The sequence below is a fragment of the Candoia aspera genome, chromosome 4 (assembly GCF_035149785.1).
Source record: "Candoia aspera isolate rCanAsp1 chromosome 4, rCanAsp1.hap2, whole genome shotgun sequence".
In the NCBI taxonomy this organism is placed as follows: domain Eukaryota; kingdom Metazoa; phylum Chordata; class Lepidosauria; order Squamata; family Boidae; genus Candoia; species Candoia aspera.
In genome coordinates this window covers 14318597-14345301 of record NC_086156.1, presented here as the reverse complement: position 1 = coordinate 14345301, position 26705 = coordinate 14318597, and the positions used below count along the sequence as shown (strand labels likewise).

The 26705-nt window shown below is 39.3% G+C and overlaps 1 protein-coding gene across 2 annotated transcripts in view; it reads left to right on the top strand.

The window, feature by feature from the left end:
• Nucleotides 1-26705, top strand: part of CCNY (cyclin Y) — a 106130-nt gene that overhangs the window by 41536 nt on the left and 37889 nt on the right. For both annotated transcript variants that reach the window (XM_063303427.1, XM_063303426.1), the window contains exon 2: nt 22908-22982. In XM_063303427.1, coding sequence (XP_063159497.1) covers nt 22908-22982 — 75 coding nt within the window. The remainder of the gene's footprint in view (nt 1-22907; nt 22983-26705) is intronic.

Here is a 26705-nt window from a genome sequence, read left to right as displayed (position 1 = left end):
GCCCTGCTGTATTTGCTCAGTGGTATCTTAGTTTGCGGTGCTCTTGAACACTTAAAGGTGTTTTTGAAGGCTGTATTAAGTATGCCTTGGCAGAATGCTGTCTGTGTTTGCCCAAACTGCCTAATTTATGCCAGAATCTGGCACTGCAGTCTGCTGAATATAAGCAAGCTAGATTTCTGCCCTTCCCAACAAGGAGGAGAGAGTTTTTCTTGATGAACTGTATGAACTCTGTGTTGTAACACAGCATGCAGCAAGTACATTTAACATCATGAGAAGGCTAGCTTTTATTTAAAGCAGAAAAAGAAAAGAAAAAACTTTGAAGAAAGGGAGAGTTATTAACTCTACTTGAGTTACAGTCCTGCTGTTCTCCTGAAAGCTATTGGGGGTGGGGAGATGCTCAAGTATAAGTCTAAAATCTTGTGTTTCCTTCCTAATCTTGAAAACAGAACAGTTCAAAGCATTACAAGAAGGTGATCAAAGAGAAAGTGCTCTTCAGTGATTTTCTGATTTTACTCGATTGAAGGGTTGCTTTGTATACAAGATGAGAGCAGGCTCTTTCCTAAAAGAGGTTATATTATTAGGCATGACAGAAGCATAATCCAGTCTCCCTTATTTATGTTCAGTAGCGCCATGGAGAAAAATAAATGTAGTTCCTTATCTGGCACTGAGGCATGCTTTTCAGCAGAGACACCCGTGAAGATTGACTGTGGCCTCATCAGAGTCACTTATTGATTCTCTTGTTTCCATGTGATCATGAGAATCATACAAAACATACAAAAAGGGCTACTTACCACAGAGCTTTCACATGACTGGATTATGTAAACAGTATGTTGTGTTTTTGCCAAGCTGGACTGATCGGCCCCATCATTCTCTGGCAGATGAGATAGCCTGAATATCTTTATGAAAAGGACAAATTGGCACGCAGCCCCCTCTTAAGTATGAATTTTGTTATGTCCCTTTTGATGTAATCAAAGGGATGTTTCCAAGGTTCCAGATAACAGGTTCCAGGAATAATAACGACAGTCTAATTGTGTGAAAGTACTTGGATCAGACTACATGAATAATTAGGGCAATGGTAGAGCAGCCATGAAGGCCTTGGAAAAGATATTCAAAAGCTGTGATGTGTCTACCCCTGCAAAGATCAGAACTGGGCAAGCCATTGTATTCCCTGTGACACTCTATGGAAGCAAAAGTTGGACTCTGAAGAAGCAAGTTAAGAAGAGTGTTGATGCTTTTGAACTTTAGTGTTGGAGAAGACTCCTGAGAATACTGTGGACAGCCAAGAAAATGTATCGAACAAATCAACACAGAGTTCTTACTCAAGGCACAAATGACTAGGCTCAAATTATTCCACTTCAGACACATTATGCAAAGACCTAGCTCTCTGGAGAAGGCTCTGATGCTGAAAAGTGGAAGGAAAGAGAAGAGGACGGCCAGCAGCAAGGCGGATGGACTCATTTACAGTGGCAATGAGTGCACTGTTGGAAGAGGTGAAGGACCAGGTTAAGGACAGATCATCATGGAGAAAATCTGTGTATGGGTTCACTCTTCCTTTGTTCCCTGCCTGGCCTCCTGCATTTAGATTGTGTACAGAGCAAAGGCAGGAGCACACACAGATGTTGGAATGAGTGGAGATTGGCAGCAGCACGGGGGGGGGGGGGGGGGAAATGATTAAAACACAGGGAGAGAGGAAGTGTGGGGAGGATTCCTGTTAAAGCTTCCTACTTTTCTGGGCTCATTGCAGCTGCATCTTCTGCAATCCCCTTGGATCAGCCATGCGGTGAAATATCACCACAAATGTGGCATTTAGAAATCAAACCTTGTAGCTATCACTTTTACAGTCATTTGCGTGTCAAAGCCTGTTTGAATTCTGAGTTTCTGTTTCCACTTTTCCATTTTAATGCCTAATTTGTATTTCAAAGGATTGGCTTTGTTGACATCTCCTAGCCATAGAGATTACTGCTTATTTATAGAATGACAACCAGACCTAATTAAATCTGGCTTGGTAAACGGAACACTTGTCTCCAGTTTTGTGCTGAAATCTACCCTACTTAGTGATTAAATATAGGATGCTGCTTCCTTGCATTTTGCATGTATCTCTGTTTGGAGGCAGAATATTAACCTGAATTTCAGATTAAGGAGTTTAACAACAGAAGATGGCTGTTGCCTTAATACCTTGTGTAATTTCTAAAGGTGGTTTGGATGATCACTATCAATAACTGCAGATTGACTTGCCTTTCTGGGGTTTTCAATAAATCATTGCTTATGTAACATGGGAATAATACTGCATATATGTTTCTGTGGGGGGGTTATTCACAGTTGACATTGGATCTGTTGGTACATAGGGTGGTTAGAGCTGCAGATAAAGAAAATGCATTAAAATGAATTGTGGGAAGTTGTTTTTCGACCTTTAATAAGATCTGTGTCATTGTGTAGATTGGTAGACTTCTTTTTTGCCATAGGTGTTCCTTAGAAACATCATAACAGTGTGACTGTGGTTTTCATGCATACTTTTCTTTTGTTCTAAACTGTGATTTGCCACAATCTGTCCTGGAGCAGTTCCTGGATTTAAAATGACTGTTTACTACAAAATCTCTCCAAAACTCAGAAAGGATGATTGGCATGAACAGGAATTCAGGTCTCTTGAGTGCCTCTGAATTGAGAAGAAATGTATTATTACTTGTCAGTCATTTAATTCCTATGTGTCTTTTCATCTTCCCATAATTAGGTTATCACAGAAAGTGCTTATATAAAATTTGGGCCAGTTTCGTAGGATTTAAGCTAGCAACTTGGATTTGGTCTTTAGTACTGTATCTGTGTAAGTTTTAACAACCCAAATATAATGGGAAAATGGTAGAGCAACCCATGGGTTGTACGGGAACCTTGGTGTTTCTTAAGATGGCCTGAAAAACCCAAGCTACATAATCCAGTCAGCTGATTGCCAGTTTGCAAGGAGTTCCTTTGAAAAATTGTGTTAGCTAAGTGGATAGTGTGTGTCTATGTGAATGGGTGTCTTTCTGTAAACTTACCCCATTCATCACCGCCCTGCCTATTCAATATTTAATTCTTTACAACATCTGTTGACTGCCTGACTGCAAGACTCCGAGCAATGTACATCAAAGCCAGAAAAGCATCAAAGAACAGAAATAAAAACCTAACATACATACAAAGATGGAATGTTCACAGTCAGTCAGGGCCAAAGGCATGGGGAAATAAGGATATTTTCATGGTTTTGCAAAATGCAAAGAGAAAGGATTCCTTATGTATTCCAGTGTATATTCCAGGGAAAGCATATTCCAGTGCATGGGGCTACTACAGAGAAGGCTTCCACCTGACCCAAGTCTAGTACGATTCCCACTTGTGTGTGGGGAAGCTCTCAGCAGAGAGAGCTTACTTCCTGAGATTTTCAGGCTGAATGGGTAGAATCAATTTTGACAAGGCAGTGCCTGATGTAACCCAGTGCTACATTATATAGGACTTTGCAGGTGATAACCAGCAGTCTGAATAGGGCCCAGAAACCTCTTAGAAATTAGTGCAGCAACCTCAACATTGGTGTTATCTTGCCATGGTGGGGTCCCCCTACCATAAATCTGGCCACTGCATTCTGGATCAATCATAGCTTCAAGGTCATCTCCAAAAGCTGTCTCACCTAAAGAGCATTGCAGTGGTTCAGCTGTGTGGTGATCCAGACATAGGTCACCATTTCCACAGCATCCCCTAATCCAGTTAGGGTGGTAACTGGCTGGAGTTGAGCAATGTCCACCCTGTCTACTGCTTTGTTCTGCTGTTTAGACAGCAGCTGTGAGTCTAGGGGGCCCCTCAGATCAGAGTTATCAGATTTGTTGATGAAGATTCTCAGTCATCCAGGTGGAATTGTCTGTAGGTTGAGTCCAGTTGCCATGACTCACGTTATCAGATTGTCACAGAACTTATTGTTGAAAAGCAATTTGGTCTTTGTAGGATTTAATCTGACACTTCATCCTGCACTGATGGGTGACCTCTCTCAGTGGCCTCATATAGATGTTAAATAACATAAGAGAGAGCACCAAACCCTGTAGCACCTCACACTGGATCAACCAAGCCCTTGAGTGCTGCTCCCCCTTGACTATTTACTGAAACTATCTACTTAGATAGGAGTGGAACTATATAAATGGTGCCCCAACTATCCAGAAGGATATCATAGTCGATGCTATCAAACACCACCAAGAGGTCTAAATAATGCTGAGAATCTCACTGAAAACCCAAAATAGATTGAACCAAAAAGTCTGTCTAGCCCAGAATTTTGTTCCCAAGTGGTGAGAAGCACATCACTGGAAAGTCCATATACAAGATAAAAACACAGTAGCATCTTCCTGGAATTCAGAGAAATATACTGCTTCTGATATTGGAGGTGCAAATAGCTACCATAGCTAGTATCCATTGAGAGCCTTACCTTTTTTTAAATTCATTGCGAACAAAATCATGATTCCATTAAGTATTGCTAAAAGGATTGCAAATATTTTAATTCTCCTGCATCTCCACCATTTAGGTTCATTGATTGATTCCAGATTTTAGTATTTTGAGATAGAGAGAAAATCACCTTCCTAGTTACTTTTCTCAAAGAATGCTTATTTTTATGATTGTCTGTTGCATCATGTGTTACCTGCCTTTTTTTAAACTAAGGAGTTCCAAATGTTGTGACCTTACTTCAGAAGGGGCTTGCTTCAGCCCTTGATCATTTTGTTCTTGCTTTTCTGTACTTATTTCAATTTCAAAACATCTTTAATTAAGTATGGTAATTATTACTATATATGGTATTCTAGGTATAATTGCACTATGCAGTTACTTTAAGGAGTTATATATTAGTGGTTTCATTTTTTGCATTCTTTTTGTAATGATGCTTGTAAAGGAATGTACCTTTTTCATAACATCCTCAGAGACGCTGCTCAGTCACCCCCAAATATCATGTAAATTAATGAGTTTCTGCAGGTAGAATCCATTTAATCTGCAAGATATAAATGTGAGTCACTTAACAGAGATAGCAATTCATATTCACGTGAGGATATAAGATAGGAAGATCTAACTTTCTCAGAATTGTTCTGTTAGATTGCATAGAGATTCATAATTAAATAGTGGTTAGAAAAATGTAGCGCTGGTTGAAGTATTAATTAATATATCTTTTTATGCAGAGGATAGATAATGGTGCTGAGAGAATGAATGATAGTCTCATGTATTAAACAGGAACATAATTTCCATTTATGCTGATGGAGCAGACCCCAGTTGAATTTGAAGAAGTTAGCAGAGTTGGACTCAGTTATTAGTATTTGGATGGGAAATTTTAAATGTTCAAAAAAAAAGTTCTACAACTGAGGCGAGAACAATTTATGAGCAGCACAGCAGCTCTTGTAAATTGCCGCTCTTGAGGTTTGGTTTCGCCAGTTCTTTGGACCATGAATAATTCATGTCTGGATGTAAAAAATACATGCTGATTCTTGGATCTGTAGCATCTCAGCCTGTTTCTAGAATATAATTTATGGATTTATTTCCTGGAGAATTAATTCAAGTTTGAAGTGACAAATTCTTAGGAGCTTTGAAAATCTAACAGCTTCTTTGAGTGCCCCCCCCCTTTTCTGGTAATATTGTTATTATTATTTTAAACCGTGGCTAGAATAACACTAATATATCATCTGAGCTGTAGTTTAGAAGCAGCAAGACTTTTTATGTTCTTTACTTAGTAATTCTTAGGCATAGAGTATAGACAGAAGGGCTGGAGTGAATTTGTTATATAACAGGAAAAATCAGAGGCTAAAATTAGTACTTATGATGATTTTTTTCTCCTGATTTATTTCAGCAGCTCAAGGCCATGTTATGTGTTACAAGACAGTGTCTTTAAAGCAACAGCTCCCTGACTAATTTTGCATCAAACCTTATATATCAACCTGGCATGGCATGGGGCCAGGTTATTTGAGAGACCACCTCTCCCTGATTGTATCTTCCTATTCCACCAGATCTGGCAGGAGAGGCATGCTATGGGTCCTGGTGGGACCCAGGAACAAAGCCTTTTCTGCCATGGCACCTGCCCTTTGGAGCATCTTCCCCACAAAGATTAGATTGGCCCTGTCCTTGTTGGCCTTTCATAAGGCTATGTTACCAGTATGGAGGTGAGAAGGCAGAGCCCATGAGATGGTTATGTTCATGGGTGTTTGTGGTTTTATCTCAGCCATTGATTATGCATTTTTTTTGCTGTGGTGTATATTATGTTGGGTTTTAATTGTTGTTAGCTGCTCAAAGTCATGGTACCTTCTCCAGGATGATCTTTCCCCCATCAGACTCTTCAGATCTTCCAGCGGTGCACCCATTGCCATCCACTTTGCTGCTATTCTCTTTCCTTTCACCTTTCCCAGCATTATAGACTTTTCCAGGGAACAAGTCTTTGTATAATGCATCCAAAATATAATGATATGAATTTGGTCAATTATGCCTTGATTGAGAATTCTGGATTGATCGTTCTATGATCATTGTTTGTTTTCTTGGTTATCCATGGCATTCTCCAACACCAAAATTCAAAGGAATATTGTGTTACGGACTGTAAACTTCAGGCAAGTTCACATAGAAAGAGCTAGTCCTCTGAAAACCCTCTAGCAAATTTATTAATTGTACTAATTTAAAGTAGTAAAAATCTGTAGCTTATACCTGGGAACAAATAAGAAAGAATGGATGATTATATTGCTGATGAGATTGCTGACATTTGGTTATTGTATTCAGTATCAGCTGAACTTTTGAAGGAATCAAAAAAAAAAAAATCCCAGTAGACTAATCTGAAAAATCCTATCAAGGGACACATTCTTTTCCTTTCTGTTTTCAGGTTTTGCTAGTGACAGTTGGTTTATTTGAAAAAGTACAGCGGACATGTGTGGCATAACATTTAAGATTTGGGATAAGTGATATTAAATTCCATGAGAGAAAGCACATGACCTAAATCTGCCATTTCCATCACAGTCCAGTGCTGTACAGTAGTTTTTTTTCTGCCTTTTTCAAAGGAGTGTTGAGTTGTCAGACCTTTTTGAGGAAAAAGTAATTCAGGCCAGTTGATAGAAATGGATGAGTGAAATTTTTCTTATATTAGGGATCTCCTTTGACTACATTACCCATTTTATCCCTGTCTTCGTTATTTTTTTGTCTTATCACCATTGGCCAAGCATGAGTGATTTTCATCACATTTCGCTGTCAGTATACCTTATACTTCACAGAAAAGAAATGCTGTCAGCTCTTCATCTCATAAATATGCTGAATAGATTTCGACATAGTAAAAAGAAAAGAAAAACAGAAAAACAAAAAAAATGTGTGTGGACATAGCGACTGGCTCCTTTGATGCCCCATGACGAACAGTGCTATGAGCCTTGTAGTGAAAAACAGTGGCACGATGGTGAATAATAGGGTGTGATGGTGTTCAACTGTTACCAGTCTGTCAGGGAAGGGAATTGAGTAGTTAACCCCAGAACTCTACAATCTTGTGCTGTTGATGAGATTTCTGATTCTCTGCAGATACTCCATGCAAAGGTTGCAAATACTGTACTCATGTGGCCTTTCAGTGCTGCTGAAAGACATTTTGCAGGTGTCCACATGAATTTAATTTAATTAGGCACATGGTTTGAATGTATATAACAATGTTTGTGGCTAAACATTGGTATATAGAATCAAACCATGTGTCTCATTAAATTCTTTGGATGATTTTAGTTAGATATTTTGACTGAGCCACTCTTTTAGAATGATATGCTTATTCTTTGATGGGCTTATTTCAGCCCATCGTCACGTGTGAGATTTGTCTTAGTTTTGCATTTCCTAGGTCTGTAATTCTAGTGCAATATGTACATTGGCTTTTGCTTCCTGTGTGCAATGTTAACATTTAGTAACATGCAGGAGAGAATGATTTGTCCTTTGTTGATTATACAACAGCAGACCCTAGTGCAGTGTTCTTCAATCTTGGCAACTTTAAAATGTGTGGACTTCAACTCCGAATTCTGGGAGTTGAAGTCCACGCGTCTTAAAGTTGCCAAGTTTGAAAAACACTGTCCTAGTGTCTGTGAAAAAACAAGCTCTCTGTAGATATTAAAGTGCCCAAAGAATGATGGGATAATAGAGATGAGCAAGCCTGCTCCATCCCCTGGTATCACTTCTTTATCACATGCTCTTCACATGATTGGAGACTGAGGTAGTCTTTCAGAAAGCCTGTAACTTGACCAGTGCTTTACAGTCTGCACAGTTTAGATCCCTGATCTTGCAGGATTCTGTATTGTGTGTGAAGTCTATGAGTAGTCAAGCTTCTGCACTGCAGATGTTTGTCTTCCCAATATTGGGAAGGGAGTGAAGCAAGTGACAAGGTGTACAATGGTCAGAGTGAGCTAGAGGTCCCATGACCTGTCCACCCTTCTGGGTGGATTTAGGCAGGGAGCAGAAAATCCAGATAGGTCCCTTTTTGGCTCTTTGATAAATAGGCCTGTTGGCGCTGTAGGCCAGGGTTTCTCAACCAGGGTTCCATGGAATCCTAGGGTTCCACAAGAGGTCACTAGGGGTTCCCTGGGAGATCATGATTTATTTAAAAAACTATTTCAAATTCAGGCAACTTCACGTTAAAGAGGTAAGTTTCATTCTTTATTTTTAGTTTAAGAACATATATACAGGCCTACACATGAAACATGTATAATAATTTTGTACCTTCCAGCCTATATTTGAGCCTGAATGTCCAGGGATTCCCCAAGGCCTGAAAAATATTTCAAGGATTCCTCCAGGGTCATAAGGTTGAGAAAGGCTGTTAAATGTTTATAAATATATGTTTGTCATATTTAGATGAATACTTCAAAAGAAATGTGAGAAAAGGCCTTCAGTATGTGTATGAATGAATTATGCGCACATCAAATCTGTTTAATAATTCTTACATATCTCATCTAAAAATGTGTACAGGGAGAATAGTGAGAAGCATTTGCTTTCTTTTCTTTCTTGCTAGAGATTGTTGTATTATCTGCTTTACATAAAAATACATGTAATAAATTATTTAGTTTGTTTATCAAGAAAAGGGTTCCCTTAAGTAGAAATTCTGTTATTGTTCAGCTGCTCTAGAAAGTAGATAGTAATGTTTTGGGGGAAGTCTTTTTATCATGTGGTAGCTTACTAAGGTTCTGTTTGTTGCCATGAGAATGTATTTTGAAACAATGCTTTATTAAGAGTCATTTACTAAGCACCTTATTTTGTATTCCCCAGAAAGGACTGTAAAATATTATGCTGCATATTAACAACGCAGTTACATTTATACTTGAAATCTCAGATTAATTCTAATTTATTTCCTGTTTGAAGGATTCAAAATGATCTGAATGAGGCCCATTTTTATTTGCATTCTTAACTGTGGCTAATACATGGGTCAGATTCCTAACCAACTATTTCCTTGCCTGGTTCTCCCAAAAATCTACACAAAAAATAGAGTTAAACTTTCAGTGATAAAAGTTTCTGTAGCTTAAGAAAAGTAATGTTTGAGACTGGAGTGACTATATCAGGGTTTCTCAACCTGAGCCACTTTAAGATGTGTGGACTTCAACTCCCAGCGTTACTGGCTGGGGAATTCTGGGAGTCACAGTCCACACGTCTTAAAGTGGCCCAGGTTGAGAAACCATGGACTACATAATAGAAAGCTAGGGCTGGCTTCACCTTTTTGTGAACTGTATATTCTATGACAGACCCAGGCCAGTTGGTTTATAATAAATGAAATGGCCATGTGACACACTGGCCACTTCTAAATATTTTTTGTAAAGCCTATTTATCCTGCTTCTGCTAGTCATAAGAAGGAAGAAATTTAGCTTTTTTCAGAGCTAGGACTGACTTTTTTAAAGCTAAAAAGATTAGCTGATACAGCACTCTTCCCCCAAATAACACGTTCTGCTATTGTGTGGCATCAGAACATCATACACACAAATGTTTCTTATTTTAATGGATTTTTTTGTTTGGTTGGGGGGAGGATCAGTAGCTTCAGCTCCTTATTTATATTGTAAACATAGCCACTATGTAATACTGATTGCTATTTCAAGCAAAAAAGAAAGACAGACAGACAGACCTTTCCCTTGGCTTTTATTTTTTTTTTAGTGCGTTGCTTTATAGTTCTGCCTGTTTAATTTGCACTTTGGACGTATGTAACAAAATGGAGAAATGATGAGGGTGATAATAATTGAGGGCAGCAAGATTTATACCCAGTAATTCAATGTCATTGAATTAAGGCTTTGTGTTCTTCAGGAGTGACATGATGTGATTTTCACTTTATTTTGTCATCTTTGGACTGTTGCATGTTCAGCACCCATAAAGCCAGTTCCTTCCTATCTTGAAAAGTCACCTATGCACAGCTTTTTGTTATGGGATGGATATTGGGAGCTGTAAGATCCCAGCTTAGTATTTTACCATGGAAATAGTTTATGGGTTTTTTTTTCTTTGACACGAATGTTTTAAGGAGTAGAGTGTATTCTTGAGAAGTGAGTATTTCCTGTTGGCTTAGGATGGTTGTCATGATGTTCTCAGTTCCCTGGGAAAATTAACTGTCCTCTTTTTATTGGTGTATCAGACAACACATGGTTTTCATGATGTTTGATTTTTACTGAATATCCCTTTTCCAGGAAGTTATTTTAATTACTTCTGTTGGAATCAAAAGTTGTGTTCAAGAGTAGCCAAATCTGAAAGTTTCACCGTAGAATTTCTGAAATTAGAAATGAAAAGGGTTTTTTTTCCTGTTTTCCTCATTGTTTTTATTGTAAATAATTTAACTGATCTATCTGTCATCTGTCTAACATGCAAATAAGCATAAATAAGTAAATAAAGTTGGCCCCATATGGCTGCTTCCATCAGATCCATACATTTTGTATATTTGTAAGAAATGTGGTTTATTCAATTATTCAGATCAGGGAGTAGTATTTTTAAGTGAATGATAAAAATGAGTCATGTAATTAACTAAGGGATCAGAGGGAGAATACCTGTGAATTGCTGGGAAATAATAGAAGAAAGATCTATTGTCTTTCTCTTGTGTTTGGTATTGCCCCCCAGAGGCATCTAGTTAGCACTTCTGGGAAACAGGATGCTATTCAAAATACACTTTGGTCTGTTCTGTAGATGAATGTTAGGAAATCTTTTGGGAAAAAATAAAACGTTGGCAGACGAGGTTAGAAAGGTAATTAACCATGGGTAAGTAAGAGGGTTTTAAAAAAAAGATTGGGTCTTTTTTCTATTTTTCAAGAAAACCAGCATTGAAGTTGTTTGCTTTGTTAAATGTCTACATGCCCTTGTCAATCTGGTATGGAGAATAATGCTAACCAACTGCTTCTGGCTGACAGTAGACACTTTAATGGGAGACATTTAAAAGAGGACAAGGAAGCATGGTCTGTAGAGATGGCCAACAGCTAAGTAATTACCCAGTTAAATTATTCAGTGGACCATTCAAGATTAGGTAGTGAACTGGTTCAGGCCAGGAAGAAGGCTATCAGTAGGGATGGATGAAAGCTGGTTCTGCTCCATGAAGATGTAGCACAGTGAAATTATTTTTTTGGAGCTTGGTGAAAGCACCTAGATTCTCTTACACTTTTGTCTACTGATAAGCCCCTTATGGTACTTTTATTTTTCCCCTCTCTTCCTCTTCACTCAGGAAGAAAGGCAGTTTGGGAGGCAACATTTAGCAAAACAACTGCTGGAAAGAAACAAAATAAAGATATGCATTTTTAGTGAAGTAGATCTTCTGTTGCAAATGGCACCCTCTTTGTTTGCATTTTACTACTTTTTAAATATTTTTTATCCCGCCTTTATTTTTATAAATAACTCAAGACAGCGAACATACCTAATACTCCTTCCTCCTCCTATTTTCCCCACAACAACAACCCTGTGAGGTGAGTTGGGCTGAGAGAGAGTGACTGGCCCAAAGTCACCCAGCCGACTTTCATGCCTAAGGTGGGACTAGAACTGGTTTCTAGGCTGCTGCTATAAACCAATTTTTTTTACAGGAGAAAACCTAAACACAATTGAGTATTATAAAGTAGTTCTTAGAACCTTTGAAAGTTTGGCAGACCTAGCACAGTTTATTGACTTCCTGAGGTCTTTATAGCCACTATTCCCTTTCTGTTCCCACAGTGTTCCCACTATTCCCTTTCTGTTCCCACATTAGGGGCAGTGTGGACATGATGTTTACATAACATCTGTAAGTGTTCTGTGTATGTGTGGTCTATTTAGGATTATGTGATGTCACCAGAATTTCAAAATCCTCCACCAGAATTCCATGGTGGATGGATTCATGGGATGTCATTTCCTGTATACTTAGACCCATAGAGTTGGAAATGACCTTCAAAGTCATCTAGTCCTAACCCCTGCAGAGTGCAGAATCTACTCTGATCAAGTCTGACAGAAGACCATCCAGCCTGTTTGAAGACCTTCAGCAAAATAGAACTCACCGTTTGATGGGGCAGTCTATTTACTGAATTTCTATCAGGTCTGATAGGAAGCCCCTATTTAGATCAGAATTATAATATTAAAAACTATGAAATTCTGGCTGGGTATAACTATCTTGCTTCTACCAAGACTCATGTATTCATGAGGGTCACAGAGCTGGTCATTCTTAGTTACTGTTACTGCTTATTTATGTGCCCTTCTCAAATGTGAGATGGGAACAAGAGCGTTTGTCTTGTCCTGTCCCTCTGAGTAAAGACATGTAGAATGAGTGTTGGTGCAGAAAGACAAGGTAAAGGTAACAATGACATTAAGGAAGGACAACTCAGGGAAGGAACATTTTATAAAGAGCTCCCAAGTGGAACTGAAACAGCTTTATTTAGTCCAGGAATGTTCCATAGCAAGATGCATAATGAAGGTTTAACGGCTATGATTGTTGAAGCACTTTGTTTACTCCTTCTGGGAAATATGGCTTAAGAATAGATTGTTAATTGCCACAAAGGGTGCTGAGTAGCAGATTAGCTAATATTGGTTAGGCTCTAGAAATCCAGGATACTGTATTGTGCCTAGACAAGAGTTGTACTGAAATGAATTTTAAAAAGTTCCTTCCAAAAAAAGTATGTGGATTCTCTCTAGGGTAAAACATAACAGGTACCATTTTTTCTGCAATGCATATTACTTAATAATAATTACTTATTACATATTATAATATATTAATATTACTCATTACTTAATAATAATACATACTACAAACTGGGTGCCAGTTTGCTTCTGGGTCCCATTCAAGTTGTTGGTTATCACCTTTAAAGCCCTATATGGCATGAGTCCGAGTTACCTAAGGGACTGTCTCATCCCCATTACATCAACCCGGCCCACCCGGTCATGCAGAGAGGGCATGCTGCGGACCCCGTCTGTAAGAGAATTCCATCTGGCGGGGTCCAAGAAGCAGGCCTTCTCTGCAGCAGCTCCTGCCCTTTGGAACATCCTTCCCCCGGAAGTGAGGTTAGCCTCCTCCCTCCTGGACTTCAGAAAACAATTGAAGACCTGGTTTTGTAACCTGGCTTGGAGTGGGGAGAGGAAGAGCCATTCTTGGGGCTGGTTAGTTCCCTAGCCCTGCTGGGACCGGTCTTACCCCTTTATGGGCTGAATTTGATCCGCCCTTACTTGGATTTTATTGTATTTTATATTTATTGATTATTGGTATTATTTATAATTTTATTGAATTTTAAATTGTTGTTATTGTGAACCACCCAGGGTCCCCCATGTGGGGGAAATGGGTGGTGATAAAAATATGATAAATAAATAAAATAAATATTAAGTTGGGGATAGGGCTGCAGAGTTGCATCATTGATAAGATAAACTATCAAGCTAGACATAAAGTATTTATAGTTGGCAGGAACATTACCAGACCTGCACTTTTGGCCTATAATTCTCCCAGCAAAAAAGATTCTTGTCTTCTACAGATACCTCCTTTTGCCCAAAATTACATAGCGGTACACTGGCTAGATCCCCTTCTTATTGTCAGTTAGGGCAACTAACATAAATCAAAAGTTGCTGACATGGATCATGTCAGGGGTATAGAAGCAACAAGAAGTTGAATCAAGGCTTGAGAGCTGTGGAAGATGTAACAAGATTGCATTTAAACAAGATCTCAGCTCAGACAGAGGAAAATTACCCCACATTTCAAAAATGTAAATTAAATATATGTTTTAAAATATGTAAATATATGTTCTTAAAATATAAAATGTTTTTATAACTGATTTTTAGCTATACCCAAGAGCCTAATTAAGAACTTCCCTCCTACCAAGCACTATTCCTATTCCCCAGTTTTAGAATGCAGCATTGGTTACAGGAGCCAAATGCAAGTTTTCCTCTAAAAATGAGTCTATGGATAGTTATATATGGGTATATATATAAATATAGTTCCATGGTTTATATTTTTTAAAATTAAACTAATATTGGGCTTCTTATTGCACAGCTAGGAAAGTCTGGAGAATTTCTCAGAAGCAGCTAGTTGCTAGGATACCTGACCTTCATTGTTTTTGTGAGTTTCCCTGTGTGTTAATGAGCTAAAGGAATTTCTATTATTTTATTTTATTTTATTTTATTTTATTTTATTTTATTTTATTTTATTTTATTTTATTTTATTTTATTTTATTTATTTGTTCCATTTGTATGCCGCCAAATCCTCCAAGACTCCCAGTGATTTACAACAATAAAACTTTAAAACACCACTGTAGTACAAATGTTAAAACTCCCCTATTAGGAACATAAAACACAGAACAACAATTAAAACAACGTAACAGCAGTTAAGCCATTTGATTGGTAGATTCTATTTGATTTAGTTATCGATTTATATTGCCACCCATCTTGCCAAGTTGACTCTGGGTGGCGAACTCAAAGCCTCAATATAACAATAAATAAATAAAATACCTATACATACATAGCAAGAACAGAAGAGCAGAGAATGGCAACTGGAGATAAATCCATCAACAATAAATTAACAATACACCAAAGGCTCAACTAACCTCCTGACCCCTATGCCTGGAAGAATGCTCAGATGCCCTCAGGAACAGCTTTCGTTTAAACTAACTTCCAGAACACAACAACAAACACTGGCTTCAGGAGGCAAACTGTCCCATCCCCAAATGCTTCCCATACATGTAATCTCATGAAAATTGGGCATCACAGTTTCTCCTAGAAGGAACATCTCAGGCAGGTTGATTCTGACTGGAGAAAGCAGTCCTATAGGTCCCTAGGCACCAAAGGATAGAACCTGCACTTTGAATTGCTCCTGTAAACCTATTTGCAGCCAGTGCAAGGCCTGCAAGGTGGATGTGTCATGTGTCTGAAGCCGAGTGCTGGGCAAACAATTGGGTGATGCACTGCAGTTTTCCTGTACTCTTCAAAGGCAACCCCATGTAGAATGCATTGCAGTGCATGAGATCATAAGCAGTGCCCTGCTGGATTAGACCCCTGGCCCATCTAGTCCAGCAGTCTGTTCTCACAGGGGCCAACCAACTGCACCCTAGTCTCCCAGCAGACGGCCTTCAGAGGCAGTCATGCTGCCGTCAATACTAATGGCCATTGAGTCCCATGACTTCAATGAATTAGTCTAGCCCTTTTTTGAAGCCAGCCAAGCTGGTCGCCAGCACATCTAGTGGTAGTGGGTTCCAGGTTTAATTATGCATTGTATAAAACAACTTCCTTTTGTCTATCCAGATTCTTCCAGGATTCAGTTTCTTTGGGTACCTTTGGTTCTAGTATTTGGGGAAGATGAAAATAGCTTCTCCTTGTCCACTTTGTCTACAGCATGCATAATTTTGTACACCTCAATCATGTCCCCTTTCATTTGCCTCATTTCTAGACTAAAAAGCCCCAAATGTCTCAACCTTCCCTCAAAGGGAAGTGCTCCAGCCCCTTGGTCATCTTAGTAACCTCCTCTGAACCTTCTGTAGCTCCACTATATCCTTTTTGAGGTGTGGTTACCAGAACTGCACACGGTATTCCAGATGTAGTTGCACCATTGACTTATATAAGGATATTACGATATTGGCATCTCTGTTTTCAGTACTGTTTTGTATTATCCCTAATATGCTGTTGGCCTTTTTTAGGGCAGATGCACACACACACCCCTTTGAATTGTTTACCATTACGTCAAGATCTGCTTCCTCATCAGTCACTGCTACCTCTGATCCCATTAGTTTGAATGAACAGTTAGGATTTTTGGCACCAATGTGCATTACTTTACACTTGCTCACATTGAATTACATTTGCCATTTTGATGCTCATTCCCCTAATGTGCAGAGAACCCTTTGAAGCTCTTTGCAGTCCCTTACTGTTTTTACCACTCTAAACACTTTAGTAACAGAGCGGTTAAGGCATCAGGCTAGAAACCGGGAGACCAGGAGTTCTAGTCCTGCCTGAGGCACAGAGCCAGTTGGGTGACCCCGGGCCAGTCATTCTCTTTCAGCCCTAGGAAGCAGGCAATGGCAAACCACTTCTGAAATCTTGTCAAGAAAACTGCAGGGACTTGTCCAGGCGATTGCCAGGAGTCAACACTGACAAATAATACACTGGCAAATAATAAATACATTGTTTTTTGAGGGGGAAACAGTTTAGTGTCATCAGAAAATTCTAAAAGTCATGCCTGATTCCAGATAATTTATAAACATGTTAAAAAGCACTGGTCCTAAGACAGAACCCTGGGGGACCCCACTAGTTATATCTCTCCATTTACTCCTACTCTTCTTTTGTATTCAGTAGCCAGTTGCTTATTCACAAGAGGGCCCTCAAAGATCTAGTAGATTAGTTAGCAGGACCTTCCTGTCTTCCCTAACTTGAGTCCAGCTGAGTGATGATGAGGGCATGAGTACGTTAGCAAGGCCCTCCTATTTCAGGTAGGACTACAACTAGCCAGTAGCCAATGCTTGGCTAAAACCTTTCTGGAGACAGCCTCCACTTGAACACACGCTCAGTAGCCATGTGTCCAAGAGAATTTCCAAGTCACATTCCTGCTTGCTCAGAGGTAGTGTTTTCCTCTCAAAAAACAAGACTGAAGCTGACAGAGAACTGTGATGAACAACACAGCTGCCTGTCCTGCTCTGCTTTAGCTTTATCCTATATCATCCCATTCAAACCCCAACAGTCTTAAGCACTGAGTCAAGGCTTCAACAGCATTTCTAGTCAGGCCCAGGGAAGCGATAAGCATCATCTGCATATTGATGATACTTTACCCCAAACTGACATATGACCTGACTACATGACACCTTCACGCAGGTAATAAAGAGAAAGGGGAGAGAACTGAATCACACTGTCCATCCTTCTGGCAGGAACCATCCACTGAAGGTGGAGTAGAGCAACTGTAAAAAATGCCTCCAGTCCCCAACCCCTGCAAACAATCCAAATGGATACTATGGATGATGGCACTGAAGGCCATCCAGAGACCTGATAGAAGAGAGAAGCACTACTCTCATCAGGGTCCCAACGAAAGTAATCAACCAGAGTCACCAGCCCATTTCCAGGTCAGAACTGTGACTGAAAGAGGTCTTATAATCTAGGTTGGAGACTGGGTGATAGTTGTCAAGAACAGCTAAATTTAAGAAAGGCCTCTTGAGCAGTTGGTACACAATGGTTTTCTTTAAGCCTGCAGGCATCATGCTTTTTGCAGGGAGATGTTGGTTTGTATATTAGTTTTTCCTCCAGGAGTTTAAGGTACTTAGTGTATCATCTTCTAATTTTATTCCCACAGCAAATCTGTGTGGTAGGATGAGCTAGTGACTGGCCCGATGCCATTCAGTGAACGACCAAGGCTGAGTGTCAGTCTAATCACTACAGCTAACGGTGTGCTACCAAGAGACTGTATTTTTTGTTATAAATATGCCTGCAGTACCAGGCATGACTGTGGCTTGACAATTGTGTGCATTGGTTGTCTGGCTCTGCTTGGAAAGTTTGCAGTGCATTTATAAAATGGCCATAGATCTATGCCAACTTTGTCCAAACAAGAGGAATGTATTTGTTTTAGCCTAGGCATGAACTTACGAAAACACCTGGTGATTTACTTAGTACGCTAGGTTGTTACCAGAAACTACTTTTCCATTGCTCACATCATAATAAGGCTGATTTCTGCAAATCAAATGGCTGGATATTAGGAAATAGCCAGTTCTATCTCCAATGAGGGTAAATATTTGCATTTAAAGCACACCAAATTCCCACATTTACATTTTTAGACCTCCCATAAATTGTAGCTGCATGAAGAACTCTGACTATTTAGAGATTCTGTAAGTAAATTACTAAGCTGGAAATCACACTTTCATTCATCTCCCATTTATTTGTTTGTTTGTATTTAAGTACAGTCATTCTTCTGAGAAACCTCCAAAGCAGTGTTCTACAAATCAGAAATAAAAACCAGAATAAAGACACATGAGGATCAACAATAAACCTTTGTAAAAAATATTAGAACTGCTATAAAACACTGCAAGTAAATTTCCCCTGATGACCATATTGATTAGAAAACAAAGTTAAAATCTCTGTTCTTGATAGATTGCCTTCCCATGCTTTTTATGTAAAAAGGCATTCAGACATGCAGAATCTTCTCCCCAGCTGAAATGTTGCAGGTCAAAGACAGCCATACAGGGTCCTATTTCTGCATGTTTTATTGAGTAATGTTTAATGCAGCAATATTCACTTGTTCTGTATCCCAGCTGGATTCAAGATACAGTAGAAAGAGTGAACTAGCTGCTAAGGTAACAGCCATTGAGGGACAGAATTATACAAGTCAGGGGACAAAGTTGTACATGCCATTCTGTCAGCCCAAGAAGGTAGACCGGACTAAGAAGCCAATGCCATATAGGTCAGGAGTACAGGTAGTCCTCAACTTACGACAGCAATTGGGACTGGAATTTCCATTGCTAAGTGATGCGGTCGTAAAGTGTGACTGCATCACTTAGAGATAGCAATCCCTGCAGTCCTGGTTGCTCTTCTTAACTGAATCCCATGGTCATTAAGCAAGGTAACTTCTTGCTGGCTTCCCACAACCAAAGTCAGTGGGGAAGCCAGCAAGAAGTTGCAAGTCCCAGGACTGCAAGCAGGTAAGTGGATGCTGTTGGGTGGAGGAGGGAAAGAAGAGGTGCATGAGGGTGCAAGGGGTGTGTGAGGGTGCGATGGAGTGCATGAGAGGCACCACATGGGTCAGGGAAGGTGCATGAGAGAGGCTGCGTGGGTTGGGGAGGATGTGCAAGGGCACTGTGTGGGTTGGGGAGGGTATGCAGGGGTGTGGTGTGAGTGCAGAGGGGCTGGGGAGGTGCACGGGGGGGAGACTTACCCCAGTGACCTGTGACCTTTCCTGCTGGCTTCCCCATTGACTTCCTCTGGAAGCCGGCAGGAAAGGTTGCAAATCGCGATCACGTGATTGCGGGGCACTTGGCAAACAGTCGTAAGTGCAAATGGGTTGCCAGTCACCAGATCACGGTCATGTGACTGGGGGGGTACTGGGACGGATGGAACTCCGAAGACCAGTCACAACCACCATTCGTTCAGCACCATCGTAACTTGGAACGGTGCTGACTGAATGGTTGTAGGTCAAGGACTCCATGTAGTTTTTATTGTAACAGCTACAGTAACAGAATCTTGCAAGTCTGAACCTGCTTCTCCCTCCTTTCCTTTGTCTTTGTGTGAACTAGGGAGGGACTTGTCTGATATGTTTTCTCAAGTTACTTTCCTGGCCCTGGCCCTGGCCCAGCCCCCTCTTATCTGCCTTGGCAGCAGCACTTCCTCCTCTCCTTCAAGGCCATTCCCTGTACCCTCCACACATTCGGCCTGCCCTACAATGCCTAAGGTACCCTGCTGTCCTTGGATTGGTGGAAACGACCTACAGTTAGGAAGCAAGGATGGACCTTTCAAGAGCCAATCTGTCCCAATTAGTGTCAGAACGAACTAATTACAGGGGAAGAGGAGGAGAGAAGCTTTGTTTTGGGTGACAAGCTGTCTTGGGTTGGCCTTGCTAACCGCTGCTTTCTGTTTCCATAAAACTGGAGTTGATAGCATTTAGTCCTTGCTGAAGCAAATAATTCTAGCAGGGTAGCATCCCAGGGTGATGGGATGCCTTAATAAAAGGAAATTGGAAGGTTTAACTTAACATTTCCTAGGGAAAAGGGAAAATGAGGCATTTGCAGAAATGTCCCCAGCTTGAACAAACTGGTATAAGGAATTAGATAAAGAATATCTTCTTAGTTGTTCTCAGTAGGAGGCATTGACTTCTCTAAGCAATTTCAATTGGCCCACAAAAGGCAGAGTTGCCTGAAGGCCTCATAGACTGCCTGTTAATTGATTAATTGGAAAACTGTTACTTCTTTTCTGCAAGGGCAAACACACACATACATACGTTAACCTTCTTCATATAAATAAGGTTAATGTAAGTGGAAATATTCTGCCCTGTTTTCCTTTCCTGAGATTTAAATCAGAAAAAAAGCCTCTTGCCCAGAGATGTTAAGTTCAGTTGCCTTTAAACTCAAAGGAGTCACCATCAGCCACTTGACTGAATAATAACCATCCAGCTAATCGCCACCAGAGCTGGTAATTAGTTACAGTGCTTTAATTCTTGCTGAGTGCTGAGCAGGGGGGCTCTGTTCCTGCCCTAAGCAGCATCACTCAGGTGGAAGGCAAATAATAATGTGCAATTCCCAGCTTTGAGTACAGTATGCAGGTTCTAACAAGAGTGTCATTCTCTTTTAGCCCAGAGAAGGCTCTCCAGCTAGAAAGAGTTTTAGGCAGGTAACAGAAATAAAATTATTTTTGTACCTGTGCCTACCCAGGGGGAAAAAAAATCATTTGTGGAATTCGTTATGCAAAAAACTGAGCCCATTCTAAGATGAGCCCTAGGCCTATCTTGTTCAGCATTGTGTGTTGTACTGTGGCCACACTCTATGCATTTGGGATGCTCACAGTCCAACAAGCAGGACATCCTCCTTCCATTGTCACTTCCCATCACCAGAACATAAGGCACACTGCCGATGATTTGGGAGGTAGTAAACAGCCATCACTATTAGTAGCCAGTAGTCCAGAACTAGTCTGAAACCATCCAGATGGTCTGCCGTTGCCACAATTGTTGGTTGCAAATTCCACTATGCATTGTATAAAGGTTTTCCTTCTGTTTCCCCGGATGACCTTGACTCCTTATATATATATCTATACTTAGCAGCCACATTCTGGGTTGACATTTTCAATCTGTTTTGACTCCCAGATCACTGCTGCTCAGAAATTTAGATTCTGTCTGTCTGTCTATCACCAATCTGCTTCAGCTTACACTTGTTTACACTGAACACCTTTCAGAGTTACTTCTGTGAGATGGGCAGCCATATAAATAATTTAAATAAATAAACTGCATTGTTATAACAATGAATATAATGATAATAATTTCCTCCTCCTCTCTTACGTTGTCATATATGACTGTGTTAGGCACTCTGTGTAGCTCTGCGTATGTGTGTGGGCGAGTTGAAGTCCACAAATCTTAAAGTTGCCAAGGTTGAGAAACACTGGCCCACATCATATAGGAAAATCCTGTATGCTAGAAGGCAGACCTCTGCCTCATACCCAAATAAGGGGACTAAAAGCTGTGTGTGTTCCTTGTCATTTGACAGGAAAGAGTGTTATCACAGACAGTTTCTCGGGAAGCCAGGGCTGGGATTAAGAGGGGTAAGCAATGCCATCATGTGCTTTCTGCCAGTTGGCAGCAAAGCTTAGATTGGAGAGAGACACCTTTGGGTCAAAACTCTCTTTTTTGAGGAACCTTTTAAACTGAAATGAAAAGTAGAAGATTTTTTTCCCTTCTATTTTGTTTCCCCTTATTTCCTACCTGCTGTTCACGTCCAACCATAGGGTGGGCCAGCTCAAAGGATGACTTTCACAGCCCCTTGGCTCCATCCAGTCACAACACTGCTTAAGGCAGTGTTTCTCAACCTTGGCAACTTTAAGACCTGTGGACTTCAACTCCCAGAATTCTGGGAGTTGATGTCTAGTCATCTTAAAGTTGCCAAGGTTGAGAAACACTGCACCAGAGGCAAGTAGGGAAAGACCCATTTGCAAGTTTATTATAGTATATTTGTCTTCAAGAAGTCTGGTGTAATGGATATCCCTCCCTCCCTCTTTAAAAAAACACTAAAGTGACCCAAACGGGCTATATAATTCATTTGTGGTTTGAATTCAGGGCTCCCCCATCTAGCATTCTTAATTGTGTTATGTTGGCTCCCTGTACCAGATCTTGCCAACGTCAGTTCCATCTGCTAAAATTAAATGTGTATAATCTGGCAGAGGTGATATTCTTGTATCAGTAGTTTGTACATTAGCCTAATTCTGTGTAAGCAGAGGCGCAGTGATTATTATTAAAATGAACAATGCCCTCTGAAATAGAGTCTTGCTGTAAAGCAGGGGTTCTTAGCTAGGGGTCATGGATCCATGGGGGGTCCAGGGATAGATTTCAAGAGGTCTGTGACTTTGGATGGGAAAAAATACATTTTATTTTCCCTACTCTCTAATTAAAATTTAGAGTTTAGTTTAATGTTCTTGTTATTAAATTAATTGATTACTAAAGAACCACATATATTACTATATTGCATAGTTGTTATTTTTAAATATTTTGATAAATGTATTTAAGCATACTGTAATTGGTTTCTTTTGTTACACAATCTTTATCTATGCATTTTATTTTATTCATTTAAACACATTTTATCTGAGAAGGGTCCATAATTTTCACCAGATTCTGAAAGGGGTCTGTGGCACAAATTGGTTAACAACCCCTGCTTTAAAGGGAATAAATTGTGAGAATCGAGGCTATAAAGCTATAATTTGGGGTCTAGGAAGCATGCATTTGTCCCTGTACAATGAATTAGTGTGAGTTGGACAACGAAACACAAAATTTACTCCTGACAAGTCACTCCTAATATTCTCTTTTTCCCCACTTTTTTTTCAAGATCTAAACATGGAATTCAACCCCTCAGACCATCCACGAGCCAGCACAATATTCCTCAGCAAATCTCAAACTGATGGTAAGTAACCAGCTTTAAACAATGGTTGGAAGAAAGACTAGTACTGAACAATTCAACCACAATGTTGCTGCTCATGTTTTAAACTCCTCTGAACCATTTTAAGGTTATGTAGAAATTAGGAGGCAAGCATACTCACTATTCTTTGACAAAAATTAATTTCATCTTTGTATTTGGGGCGGGCAAAATTTTGGGGGGTTATTTAGCAAAAACAGTTGAAATCCCTGCTCCATTGGCTTATATTGCTGTGTTTCCAACATCAACAATGACATTGTACAAGGTCTAAGACAATATCATTTTGATATCAGAAATTGTAATATTCAAGCCCCAGTGGGGAAATACTTCAGCATCATTGTTTCCCTTAAAAAATGAGGTAATTTTTTCCCATATTCTCTGTGAAACAGCTGAGCTATAAAATTCTCTGGAGAAAAGAAAGGGTATTGTAAAGTCATGCTACGTTGATTCAGTTAGCTTCCCAGAGGCATTATCCAAATCATTGTTTCCTAAACAGGACAGCTATTGCTGTCCGTGTTTTATATACAGTATTTAATTTCCCTCTAATTTCATCGTTGACACTGTACCCCCCCCCCCAACTGAGAGGGTAGGAATGCTTTCAACTCAAGGTAATGCTTCATGCATCTGCTGAAGTAGGGGGTAAATCCTCAAAAGTTCATGGCATAATACATTTAGAAGCTTTTAATTGAACTCAACCTCTTTTTGATTTTTACTGTGAGAGATTAATATGTTAATATGTCTACTATTTTGGACATCTGACATCTTTATTGTGGGAGACTTCGCATGAATTTTTTCAGTTCATTGACAGAAGAATCGGAAAGTGAATATTGTGTGTTTATGTGTTGTCAATCATAATTTTTAAGTGCTATATCAGAATGGAAAAAAAGACTGTTTAGTATGCTTGATGTAATTAAATAGGCAAAGTTTCCAGTTTATCTATTACTGTTTTGTAACTGATTAACCTGGAGAGCCACTTTGGTGTAGTGGTTAAGGCAGTATTTCTCAACCTTGGCAACTTTAAGATGTGTGGACTTCAACTCCCAGTATTCCCCAGCTAGCCATGGGGAATTCTGGAAGTTAAAGTCCACACATCTTAAAGTTGCCAAGGTTGAGAAACACTGGGTTAAGGCACCAGGCTAGAAACCAAAAGACCATGAGTTCTAGTCCTGCCTGAGGCACAAAGCCAGCTGGGTGACCCTGGGCCAGTCACTTTCTCTCAGCCCTAGGCAGAAGGCAATGGCAAACCACTTCCAAAATCTTGCCAAGAAAACTACAGGGACTAGTCTCTAGTAGTCAACAATGACTTAAAGGTGCACGTGCGTGCGCGCGTGCACACACACACACACTGATTAACATACATCAACATCTACTGTGAGATAAGAGCTCATTATATTTCTTAAAATATTGTGTTGATAAATGCTTAATACAAATCTGGAGATTTTATGAGAACCAAAACCAGAAGTATGATAGCCTGCTGTACTAAGTGAATTATAAATCATTGCATATAAACTATGTATACAGTTAAGAGCTTAACAGTATCTGGTCTGTAAGTTGTTATTCACTTATTTTTTAAAAAATGTTTTGTACATACTTGTTGTGCATTGTGTTAACTATGTATCTTTTTATTTTAAAAGAAGTGTTTATTTATTTGATAAATTCCTGCGGGGTGGAAGGGATGCAAAGCCAGGAACGGGAACAGGTTGACTATTTTTTAAAAAAAAAATTTAAATTTTTTTTATAAACTTTATTAATTAAAAAAAAACAGAATAACATAAACAACATAACCCATAAACAGGACAATCAACATAATACATACAAATACATATAACAATAAACAAAGAGAAAAGAAAAGAAAAAAAGAAAAAGAAGGACAAAAAGAGAAGAAAACAACAAAGCTTATTAAAAAGTGGTTTCCGACTATCTAAACAGTGATTTTAAATCTAGTTATGTTATCTTAACTTCTACTCTATGTTCAATCTATGGCACCCCTATTTCTATCTGATTAAGTGTTTAGTTACTAAATCCTATGTACATAGTGTTATTTTTTGTGTTGTCCTTATATAATCGAGAAAAGGTCGCCATTCATTATTAAAATCATCCATATTTTTATCATTTAACAGGTCCGTTAGTTTTGCCATCTGGGCCAGGTCCATTATCTTAATTGTCCATTCTTCTATAGATAGGGTAGACTCTTCTTTCCACCTTGAGGCATAAATAATTTGTGCGGCAGTAATCAAGTACAGTAGGAACTTTCCATGTTTTTTTTCTAATTCTTCTTCCGTTAGACCCAGTAAGTATAATTCCGGTTTTTTGATTATATCCATCGCCAACATTTTTTGAATAACATTGTGTATTGATGCCCAGAATTTTTTTTGCTTTTTTGCAAAACCACCACATGTGATAAAATGTGCCTATTTCGCTACTACATTTCTAGCAAATATTTTATGTATTTTTAGACATCCTTGATATTTTATCTGGAGTTATATACCATCTATACATCATTTTGTAAAAATTCTCCTTCAGATTATAATTCAATGTAAATTTTAATCCTCTAGTCCACATCCTTTCCCATTGGTCATACATAATGTTATACCCAAAATTGTTTGCCCATTTAGTCATACGTTCTTTAATTGGTTCGTTTTGCCATTTTAATTGTAATAACATTTTATATATCTTAACTATAATATGATCAGCATCAGAACAAAGTTGGCTATCCCACCATGTTGAATGTTTTATGAATTTGTACTTCTTCTCATCTAGTTTAAACTGTTCCTTTAGTTGTATATAGGTAAACCAATGGCAAAGGTGACCTTCCTTTTCTAATTCTTCTCTTGTTTTCATTACATATTTATCCCCTACAAGTTTTAGTAAGTCTCTATATCTCAACCATTTATGACTTTCTATACTTTCTCTTCTGGCAAATGCTTCCTGGGGAGATATCCATAGGGGCGTGTTTGGTGTTAATTTAGGTTTATATTTTTCCCATATTTTTATAATATTTCTTCTAATACAGTGATTGTTAAATGCTTTGTTTGCTTTGATTTTATCATACCATAGAAAACCATGCAAACCGAATTTTAAATCATGTCCTTCTAATTTTAACAGCCTATGGTTTTCTAGTATAAGCCACTCTTTGAACCAGATTAAACAACACGCCTCATAATATAATCTTAAATCTGGTAGTCCAAATCCTCCCCTTTATTTAGCATCTTGTAATAATTAAAAAAATATTTTTGTTTTTTTCCCTTGCCAAATGAATTTCGATAAGTCTCTTTGCCATGTTTTAAAAGTATTATGTTATTAATATTGATATGGTTTGAAATGATATGGTTTAGCCATGAGCTAAACTGTGAAGGACCACCCAAGACGGGAAGGTCATGACAGAGAGGTCACACTAAATGCGATCCCTGGGGAAGGTAATGGCAACCCACCCCAGTATTCTTGCCGTGAAAACTAAATGGATCAGTACAACCAGAGATATGTCAGTATACCATCGGAAGATGAGACCCCCAGGTCAGAGGATGGTCAAAATGCTACTGGGTAGGAACAGAGGATGAGTTCAACTAGCCCCAGACATGATGACGCAGCTAGCTCAAAGCCGAAAGGACGGCTAGCGGCCGACGGTGCTGGTGGTGAACGGCGAATCCGATGTTCTAAGGATCAACACACCATTGGAACCTGGAATGTAAGATCTGTGAGCCAGGGCAAATT